The following is an 11,538-nucleotide window of genomic DNA, read 5'->3' on the forward strand; positions in this document are numbered from 1 at the left end:
ACTTCACACGCATGAACAGTTTGCGATTAGCCACAAAAAACAAAAACAGTTAGATAGATCAACGTGTGTGTGCTAGATAGGCACACACATTCTAATTAAAAGAAGCATGCGCGATGGTAATAACAAGCGCGCACGGTTGTTGGAACAAGACGTGTGCTGACATTGTGATCGATTGTAAGTACAGTAGGGTATTTCGCCCGAACTGCGAGTGTCGTGTTCCCCACAAGGACTAGGCGACGACGACTATTCTTGGCTAAATCTAAGTAACACAATTTTAAGAGACGAATGCAGAAAATAAATCCTAAACTAACAAGGTCGTTCCCAAAGAAAGTCGCCAAAGAAAATGCAAAATAAGCAAAGGGGAAGTTCAGATTGTCTATGTTGTCTTTTTGGTGTTTTCCTATTACTTAAGAAACTAAAATGCTAACACAAAAGGAAACAACAGGACATGAACACATATATTTATCTAACAAGCATATGACAAAGGGAAGAAACAAGAACTGAACATATAGCAGATTACAGGCACTTATAGAATCTGAATATTACAAAGCTTCTTACTTCTCAAATTACAGAATATTCAGAGGGAGAGAGAGAGGGAGAGATGGCAGCAGCAAAAGGTGTAGGAGAAGAGAGGCAGCAGCAGAGGCATGGGCAAGACGGCGGCGTGGAGGGTTCAGCAGGGCAGCAGCAAAGATGTGGGAGAGAGAGAGATATATCGCAGCAGGTGAAGGAAGAAGGAGAAGCAGCAGGCAGGAAGTGAAGGAGAAGAAAGGAAGCAGAGGCGTGGGGGAAGCAGCAGCAAGATTGAAGAAAGAGGAGCAGCAAGGACGTGAGGATGGGGAGCAGCAGCAGTTTTGGGGATAGAAGAAGAGAAGCAGCAGGAGATTGAAGAAGGAGCAGCAGAGATCGGGCGCAAGCAGAGCAGCATCAAGGACGTGGGAAGAGCAGCAGCAGCGTGGGGATGGTCGTGCGGGGGACCAGGCACCTCGTCTGGTCGAGCGCGCGAGCATGGGGTGGAGGCGCGGTGGTGATGCGGTGGCTCTGGTGGCTGGATGGATGGGTGGTGTGTGCTGGCGGCGGCGTGGAGATGGATTGGTGCTGGTGGATGCTGGTGATGGCGCGGTGGCGCGCCGCCACGCCGGCCTGGCCGCGGCGGCGGCCGGTGGTGGAGAAGGTGGGGTGAGGGAGATGGAGATATGCCAGGCCCGATTGGATCCCTCCAGCACCTAGGGATTTTGTTCCCCTCCTCTCATCTGCACTTTGTGATTTGGCCCTCTTACTTCTCTTCTTTCTTCACAAGAAGATCCTCCCACTTCTTTAGCTTGCCCCAGGTAACTTCTTTTCTTCTCGCTCGGGTCCTTGACTCCATCACTTGATCTTTTGTAGTAGAAGGATTTTATGCCTTGTCGCACTTTTCTGCAAAATAAACAAGTGACTAGTCAACAATCCTTTTATATGAGTTTCATTCAATTATTCTATATTTAAAACAAGAATTGGTGATCAGAACTCAACAAATGGTATATTTGTATGCCAAAATTATGTATATGAAATGTGCTTATCAAGTTCCCCCACACTTAAATCTTTGCTTGTCCTCAAGCAAAGGAATATGACAAGAGGCAGGATAGTGAATAGTGAGCTGACTAGAGAATGTCCAAGTGAAGTAGATCTCTAAACAATGCATGCTTTGGACTTAGCTAGTCAAAATTAATGGTTAGAGTGCTACAAAGCAGTAGGATACTTGTAGACTTGACCATTTTAAACTTTTACAATGATAAAAGAAGATTAGCAAGTTCAAATGGTGATTGTGCCAAAAGTTTCCTAAAGAGAGCATGATCCCAAGAATAAAGGGAAGTTGTGAACCACTTATTGAATTTGAAAGAAACACACATATTATTTTATTAGTCTCACCGAAGGAACATACCACCGATCCCGAGAACATGGTATACACCTGGCTCAATCAATTATTATTAAATTTTTTGTTTGTCTCCCCAAAGGAACATACCACCGATCCAGAGAACATGGTATACACCTCGTTCAACAATTACATATTTATTTATTAATTACTGCCCAAGCTAACCCGATTTCACATGCCACCGATCCAGGGAACATAACATGCTACTGTAGGTAGTCAGACTTATTTATTCATTATTACTTATTAAACAAAGGAATTACAATGGCGTGAAACATAAGAAAGGAAACAAGAATCATCACCCATCCATGTCTGGTTCACATGCTACCGATCCAGAGAACATAGCATGCTAATCCATAGTGGTTAAGTGATTGCTCTGAATGGGAACACACTTGGCACAAAATCAGCATCTAACACTTAATGATCTAGGTGCATCAAAGTAAATGCAGAAAATGGAGTTTTCTAGTGTACTAGGGATTTGAGCACTCAAAACTAATAACTTTCACTAATTTCAGCAAAGCAAGCAGTATGTAGATCACTAGTTTACAAGGCATTCACGATTCAGTTCACATATTCACATCAAGCATCATATGTCAAAGGTAAAATTCAGTGGGGCGACATTTAAGAAATGGCTCAAGCAACCCAAATATCAAATGATTTCAGCATGTATCAATGGATGATATATTAAGATTGGGGTCATGAAACAGCTCACCGAGCTTTGATGTAACACTCGCTCGACACTCTCTAAACTGCAGCTCTTCTCCTTTTGCTTCCACAAGCACGCTCCAGTTTCTCTCTTCCATATGTGTGCTCCTTGCTTTTCCTCGTCTCCGTGCTCAGGATCCACCGGGGTCCCAAGGAATGTCACCTCGAACCTGGTCAACATGTAGTGATTCGTGCACAAGGAAGAACCTGAAAGAGCACTCAACGAAAGAGACAATGCAAGTGGTAGGGATAATACCCTCCAAGTCATCAATTGAATATCCAATTACATAAGCATAGTTATAAAGCACATGTTTAGGATGGTAGAAATCAGCAAGGTCAACACTAACATGAGGATGATATTTATCATTAAGCTCAAGACTAGCATGGGAATGATATGTTTCATTAAGCATAGAACTGGCACGAGGAAAGTAACTGTGATCATCAGGAATGAGAGCAATGCCACCAACAGTGTATGTATCATCATATCCAAGCAAATGAGTTTTCCAATCAATCTTAAGTGATGGCATCATGTAATGCAAGGTAGAAGCAAATAAATCATAAGGACTCATGTCATTAAGAGGATTAGATAAACCTGCTACATCACGCTCTTGTGTAACAATGGGCAAATGAATTTCTGGTTCTTCAAGTTCATCTACAGCAGCTTCTTTTACTTCTTCGGGAGAGATAGACATTGGATCTTCAACTTGTTCATTTGGGTATTCGAGCTCTGGATCATCTTGTGCCTTGGCTTCGAGAATTTCTTCTTGGATCTGAAGTATCTGTTCCTCTGGACTCTCGCTATGTTGCTCAGCTGAATGTGAAGGTGTTGGAACCTCACACACCTCAAGGGATATCCCAGAAACACTCAGCTCAAGGAGGGATGAGATAGTGCACCCGGCATTGATATTCTTCTCAATTTTCCTTACTTCTTCCACTAGCTCCTTCCCACTCTTGAGCTTCTTCATTTCATCTAGTATCACCGGCCTAATTGGATCATCTTCGGCACTCCAAGTGAACTCGGGACTAAGCAATGTGAGCTTGTCTATATCATCAAAATCATCTTGTGTGGGCACTTGTGTTGAAGGTGTTGGTTGACCAAATGGAGGACCATTTAACTCCATTGGACACATCTCCTGGTGCTGCGGTATATGAGTAGGAGGTGAATAAAACTGTTGTGGTGCATGGTTATGTCTCTCCTCATTGTACCTAATTCCCTGCATATGATTACTAGAAGCAAACGGTGTGATCTCAGGGTTGTTGCTCCTATATGACATATTCGGGTTTTCAGGCCACCCATGTGAGTAATTGTTTTGGTATGAGCTATGCTCTTGAGCGAAGCTCATGCCAAAACAATCTGGAGGGTGAGAGTAGCGAAGCTGACATTCAGCGGGTGAATGGCCCTGAAATCCACAAATATGGCATGTAGGAGCAACACAAGGATGGCCTCTAGAATAAGGATCATAAGAGCTAGGCCTATCCTCAAAAACTACTTCTCGCTGCCGAGCTAAATCATCTAATCGATGGGAAATCTTATTTATCAGGTCTTGAATACTTTCCGTTCTGTTTGTAGTGTTGCTCGCATAAGCATGATGATCTGAATAGTAAGCCATATCTGAGAAGATGATTCAACCTACAAAATGAACAAGAAAACAAAGAGAAGATAACTAGAACAGTGGTTAGGGGTAAGAGATATATCACAAATATATGGCACTAGATAGAAACAGAAGCAAAACCTAGTCTATAGCCTAACACGGTCGCACGACGCTAGTCCCCGGCAACGGCACCAAAATGATCGATTGTAAGTACAGTAGGGTATTTCGCCCGAACTGCGAGTGTCGTGTTCCCCACAGGGACTAGGCGACGATGACTATTCTTGGCTAAATCTAAGTAACACAATTTTAAGAGACGAATGCAGAAAATAAATCCTAAACTAACAAGGTCGTTCCCAAAGATTGTCGCCAAAGAAAATGCAAAATAAGCAAAGGGGAAGTTCAGATTGTCTATGTTGTCTTTTTGGTGTTTTCCTATTACTTGAGAAACTAAAATGCTAACACAAAAGGAAACAACAGGACATGAACACATATATTTATCTAACAAGCATATGACAAAGGGAAGAAACAAGATAATGAATAGGGATGAAAATGCTTCATGTCACAACATATATTACAGGTACAGAGCTAATACATAGACTGAAAATTGAATGATCACACAACTGGCTACCAAAGAGAGTAATTTCAATACAAAATAAAATCACAAATACTAACATGAATTTGTTACAGTGAGCTAGCTGACATGGTTTACATCACAAAACACACATGTACTGGAGCTAACACATGGACAACTGAATAAATTTCTGCAGTAAGGAACAAACACATAAGGGATCTCACACATACAGTAGAAGAATACTAATTAACACATGACAAGTATGAACTGAACATATAGCAGATTACAGGCACTTATAGAATCTGAATATTACAAAGCTTCTTACTTCTCAAATTACAGAATATTCAGAGAGAGAGAGAGAGAGAGAGATGGCAGCAGCAAAAGGTGTAGGAGAAGAGAGGCAGCAGCAGAGGCATGGGCAAGAAGGGAGCAGCAGCAGTTTTGTGGAGAAGAAGGAGGAGCAGCAGCGTGGAGGGTTCAGCAGGGGCAGCAGCAAAGATGTGGGAGAGAGAGAGATCGCAGCAGGTGAAGGAAGAAGGAGAAGCAGCAGGCAGGAAGTGAAGGAGAAGAAAGGAAGCAGAACGTGGGGGAAGCAGAAGCATGATTGAAGAAAGAGGAGCAGCAAGGACGTGAGGATGGGGAGCAGCAACAGTTTTGGGGATAGAAGAAGAGAAGCAGCAGGAGATTGAAGGAGGAGCAGCAGAGATCGGGCGCAAGCAGAGCAGCATCAGGGACGTGGGAAGAGCAGCAGCAGCGTGGGGATGGTCGCGCGGGGCACCAGGCACCTCGTCTGGTCGAGCGCGCGAGCATGGGGTGGAGGCGCGGTGGTGATGCGGTGGCTCTGGTGGCTGGATGGATGGGTGGTGTGTGCTGGCGGCGGCGTGGAGATGGATTGGTGCTGGTGGATGCTGGTGATGGCGCGGTGGCGCGCCGCCACGCCGGCCTGGCCGCGGCGGCGGCCGGTGGTGGAGAAGGTGGGGTGAGGGAGATGGAGATATGCCAGGCCCGATTGGATCCCTCCAGCGCCTAGGGTTTGTTCCCCTCCTCTCATCTGCACTTTGTGATTTGGCCCTCTTACTTCTCTTCTTTCTTCACAAGAAGATCCTCCCACTTCTTTAGCTTGCCCCAGGTAACTTCTTTTCTTCTCGCTCGGGTCCTTGACTCCATCACTTGATCTTTTGTAGTAGAAGGTTTTTGTGCCTTGTCACACTTTTCTGCAAAATAAACAAGTGACTAGTCAACAATCCTTTTATATGATTTACATTCAATTATTCTATATTTAAAACAAGAATTGGTTATCAGAACTCAACAAATGGTATATTTGTATGCCAAAATTATGTATATGAAATGTGCTTATCAGATTGCCTATTGTGGTGCACCCTATGGTGCAAACGGCACGTACGCGGCCGAGAAGGCATGCCCACGTTACGCCTTCCGGGAATAGTGCCGCTCTTATAACCGTCAATAAAATTTGAGCTTGTGTCAAATTGCAAACCTGTTCACACCGATCAAAACCTAACGGTTTCCCACTTAGGAGTGTATTAGTACTCGGTTATAAATACTACTACTCCAAAATGACTGTACATACCTCCTCAACTCCTCATCCACAAAAACAAACAAGTCATTCATCATCGTTCCCTTGCGTCTGCCATGGCCAGCGTGAGTTTTGGGTCGAGAGATTGCCACCAGGGAGATGCAAGCATGGAAGCGGAAGCACGAGAGATGTCCCGCCTCGCCGCGAACGCAACCAGCATATCCCGCCGTGCGGCCGTAGCAGCACAGAGGTCCCACCGCGTCGCCGAAGCAGCATGGAGGTCCCGCTGCGCCGTCGATGCAGCAGACTGGTCCGGTCGCGCCGCGGAAGCAGAAGAGATGTCCCGCTGCGCCACGAATGCAGCAGAGATGTCCTCCCGCGCCGCGGCGGCCTGGGAAAATGTCTCGCGGGCAGGCGAGGACTCTTACAGGGGCATGCATGTGATCGTCCATAGCCAGATGGATCAGATATCCGGCTGGGTTAGGTTGCAGGACGACATGAAAGCCTCTTTTGAACAGGCTACCAGCGTCATCCGGCAACGAAATGAGAGCAATGCGAAGCTCCTGGACGAGCGCGGCCTGCTGAGGGTGAAGATCGTCGAAAGTGCGGAGCAGCAGGAGTAGACCACTTCCTTGTTGAAGAGGACCGGTGTCATCGTCGAGAAACTTATGGACGAGAATGCCATGTTGCACATCGAGCGAAGAAGGCTGGTGGAGGAATCCATGGATGCTCTCAAGCAGCATCTTGAGGACAAGAAAGAGCTCATCGCCGCGGAGACTAGTTCCCGCGGCCTGTAGCAACGCATCAAGAAAGTAGAGATCAACGAGCCAGATCGTTGTCTTCCTTCTTCTTTTGCCCTTGTGTATTTCGGGCGTTGCCGCATGTGGCTGTTTTTAATTATGTTCCTAAATATGTAAGACAATTATTATCCACTGTCATCTCCTTATATGCATTATGCTTGCTATAAGTCACAGTCGATGGTATATAGGTCCGTCAGATCTTACATCAAGATCCGTGCAAAACTTTTTTTTTCAGATTTTCATTTTTCTCTCTTAAATCTCAGTCCAGTGAGACATATAGCCACGCCGTAGAACAGGGGCTCGGGCGCCATTAATGGAGACGTTGGGAGGGAGGTGCGTGGCAGGTAGAGGTCAAAGGGCTCTCCTCCCGATGAGCATGCGCCAGGGTCTGATCGCACGCCTCCCGTACTCAAATAGCTACCCCGCACGGCACCTCCTAGCCAATAAAAAAAGGGGACGCATGGCGGCACGTAATTGGTAAGTAGAACGCCCACGGTTTTAAATGATACTTGTGTTTCCGATTTGTAACGTGACAGGACTTGTTCCAAAATGACTTTGTTGATTGTTAATGTCTACGCGTTCGCAAATCGGACAGAAAAATTACCACAGCATGTTGGTGCCATGTCATGACACCATGCCAAATTTCATGATTTTCAGACGTGTTTTGGATTTACAGGAATTAAAAAGACCTAGTTTCTCAATCTTTCCGGTTGAGCCACGACGCCTAGATGTTTGAATTTCATTCCCGTTTCGTGCATGGGACCTAGAAATTCACCCAAGGACACACATGTGATTTTTCAACCAACTTTGGTGCACTCGAGCATGTGCTTGTAGTTCAAATTGGAATTATGCACATTAAATACCCAGAAACTCAATTAATGTATAAAAAAGACCAAACGAACCCAGAAGAATTCCTAAATTTAGCACGATACTTCTATTTGGTCTAATCTGCCAGTGTAAAAAAATTAAGGCGGGAGAAGGCAGTGTACGTATGTCGTTTCGCACACGGAGGTGACACGTTCCCTCTAAAAACCACGAGCCTTCTTGAGGGAAGCTCCAGTTTGCAAGAAGCTTACGCCAAAGCTTGTCCCAATTCGGCCAAAAAATTTACCGCAGCATTTTTGTGCCATGTCATGGCACCGTGCCAAGTTTTATGATTTTCAAGCGTGTTCTAGATTTAAATGAATTAAAAAACCAAGTTTCTCAATCTTTACGACAGAGGCACGACGCCTAGATGTTTGAATTTCATCCCCATTTCTTGCATGAGAACTAGAAATTCACCTAAGGACACAAATGTGATTTTTCAACCAACTTTGATGCACTGGAGCATGTGCTTGTAGTTCAAATTAGAATTATGCAAATTAAATGCCAAGAAACTCAATTAATGTATCAAAAAGGCCAAACGAACCCGAAATAATTCCAAAATTTAGCACCACACTTCTATTTGGTCTAATCTGCCTACGTAAAAAAAATTAAGGCGGGAGAAGGCAGTGTACGTATGTCCTTTTGCACACGGAGCTTACACGTTCCCTCTCGGAACCACAAGCCTTCAAGAGGAAAGCTCCGGTTTGCAAGAAGCTTACACCAAAGCTTGTCCCAATTCGGCCAAAAATTTGCCGCAACATTTTTGTGCCATGTCATGATATCGTGCCAAGTTTCATGATTTTCAAGCGTGTTTTGGATTTACATGAATTAAAAAACCAGGTTTCTCAATTTTTACGGCCGAGGCACGACGCCCAGATGTTTGAATTTCATTCCCATTTCTTGCATGGGACCTAGAAATTCACCCAAGGAAACACATGTGATTTTTCAACCAACTTTGGTGCACTAGAGCATGTGCTTGTAGTTCAAATTTGAATTCTGCACATTAAATGGCCAAAAACTCAATTAATGTATAAAAAAGGCCAAACGAACACGGAATAATTCTAAAATTTATAACGATACTTCTATTTGGTCTAATCTGCCTCTGTAAAAAATATTATGGCGGGATAAGGCAGTGTACGTATGTCATTTCGCACACGAAGGTGACACATTCCCTCTCGGAACCACGAGCCTTCTTGAGAGAAGCTCCGGTTTGCCAGAAGCTTACACCAAAGCTTGTCCCAATTCGGCCAAAAAAATTACCGCAACATGTTGGTGCCATGTCATGACACCGTTCCAAGTTTCATGATTTTCAAGCGTGTTTTGCATTTACAGAAATTAAAAAACCAAGTTTCTCAATCTTTCTGGCCAAGCCACGACGTCCAGATATTTGAATTTCATTCCCATTTCTTACATGGGACCTAGAAATTCAACCAAGGACACACATGTGATTTTTCAACCAACTTTGATGCACTGGAGCATGTGCTCGTAGTTCAAATTTGAATTATGCACATTAAATACCCAAAAACTCAATTAATGTATAAAAAAGGCCAAACGAACACGGAATAATTCTAAAATTTATAACGATACTTCTATTTGGTCTAATCTGTCTCTGTAAAAAAATTATGGCGGGATAAGGCAGTGTACGTATGTCATTTCGCACACGGAGGTGACACGTTCCCTCTCGGAACCACGAGCCTTCTTGAGGGAAGCTCCGGTTTGCAAGAAGCTTACACCAAAGCTTGTCCCAATTCGACCAAAAAAATTACCGCAACATTTTTGTGCCATGTCATCACACCGTGCCAAGTTTCATGATTTTCAAGTGTGTTTTGGATTTACATGAATTAAAAAACAAAGTTTCTCAATCTTTACGGCCGAGGCACGATGCCTAGATGTTTGAATTTCATTCCCATTTCACGCATGGGACCTAGAAATTCACCCAAGGACACACATGTGATTTTTAACCAACTTTGGTGCACCGGAGCATGTGCTTGTAGTTCAAATTTGAATTATGCACATTAAATTCCCAGAAACTCAATTAATGTATAAAAGAGGCCAAACGAACCCGGAATAATTTCGAAATTTAGCATGATACTTCTATTTGGTCTAATCTACCTATGTAAAAACAATTAAGGCGGGAGAAGGCAGTGTACGTATGTCGTTCCGCACACGTAGGTGACACGTTCCCTCTTGGAACCACGAGCCTTCTGGAGGGAAGCTCCGGTTTGCAAAAAGCTTACACCAAAGCTTGTCCCAATTCGGCCAAAAAATTTACCGCACTATTTATGTGTCATGTCATGATACCGTGCAAAGTTTCATGATTTTCAAGCATGTTTTGGATTTACATGAATTAAAAAACCAAGTTTCTCAACTTTTACGGCCGAGGCACGACGCCCAGATGTTTGAATTTCATTCCCATTCTTGCATGGGACCTAGAAATTCACCCAAGGAAACACATGTGATTTTTCAACCAACTTTGGTGCACTGGAACATGTGCTTGTAGTTCAAATTTGAATTATGCACATTAAATATCAAAAAACTCAATTAATGTATAAAAAAGGCCAAACGAACACGGAATAATTCTAAAATTTATAACGATACTTCTATTTGGTCTAATCTGTCTCTGTAAAAAAATAAGGCGGGATAAGGCAGTGTACGTATGTCGTTTCGCACATGGAGGTGATACGTTCCCTCTCGGAACCATGAGCCTTCTTGGGGGAAGCTCCGGTTTCCAAGAAGCTTACACCAAAGCTTGTCCCAATTCGGCCAAAAAAGTTATCGCAACATTTTTGTGCCATGTCATGACACCATGCCAAGTTTCATGATTTCCAAGCGTATTTTGGATTTACATGAATTAAAAAACCAAGTTTCTCAATCTTTACGGCCGAGGCACGATGCCCAGATGTTTGAATTTCATTCCCATCTTTTGCATGGGACCTAGAAATTCACCCAAGGACACACATGTGATTTTTTCAACCAACTTTGGTGCACTAGAGCATGTGCTTGTAGTTCAAATTTGAATTATGCACATTAATGTCCAGAAACTCAATTAATGTATAAAAAAGGCCAACGAACACGGAATAATTCTAAAATTTACCACGATACTTCTATTTGGTCTAATCTGCCTATGTAAAAAAATTAAGGCGGGATAAGGCAGTGTACGTATGTCGTTTCGCACACGGAGGTGATACGTTCCCTCTCGGAACCATGAGCCTTCTTGAGGGAAGCTCTGGTTTGCAAGAAGCTTACATCAAAGCTTGTCCCAATTCGGCCAAAAAAATTACCGCAACATTTTTGTGCCATGTCATGACACCGTGCGAAGTTTCATGATTTTCAAGCGTGTTTTGGATTTACATGAACTAAAAAACAAGTTTATCAATCTTTAAGGCCGAGGCACGATGCCCAGATGTTTTAATTTCATTCCCATTTCTTGCATGGAACCTAGAAATTCACCCAAGGACTTTCAACCAACTTTGGTGCACTGGAGCATGTGATTGTAGTTCAAATTTGAATTATGCACATTAAATGCCGAGAAACGCAATTAATATATAAAAAAGGCCAAACGA

The 11,538-nt window shown here is 43.6% G+C and overlaps 1 protein-coding gene across 1 annotated transcript; it reads right to left on the bottom strand.

Moving 5' to 3' along the window:
* Positions 1-461: 461 nt before the first annotated feature.
* On the bottom strand, positions 462-5,784 carry LOC109755212 (uncharacterized). Its single transcript, XM_020314112.4, has 2 exons — positions 2,622-5,784; positions 462-1,416 (listed from the first exon to the last, which is right to left on the bottom strand). The coding sequence occupies exon 1, from the start codon at positions 4,222-4,224 to the stop codon at positions 2,746-2,748; it is 1,479 nt and encodes a 492-aa protein (XP_020169701.1). The 5' UTR covers positions 4,225-5,784; the 3' UTR covers positions 462-1,416; positions 2,622-2,745.
* Between the last annotated feature and the right edge of the window lie 5,754 nt (positions 5,785-11,538).

The sequence above is a fragment of the Aegilops tauschii genome, chromosome 4 (assembly GCF_002575655.3).
Source record: "Aegilops tauschii subsp. strangulata cultivar AL8/78 chromosome 4, Aet v6.0, whole genome shotgun sequence".
NCBI classification, from domain to species: Eukaryota; Viridiplantae; Streptophyta; class Magnoliopsida; order Poales; family Poaceae; genus Aegilops; species Aegilops tauschii.

Excerpts from the sequence above, each read along its gene's own strand:
- LOC109755212 (XM_020314112.4), bottom strand. The coding sequence starts at position 4,224 with ATGGCTTACTATTCAGATCATCATGCTTATGCGAGCAACACTACAAAC.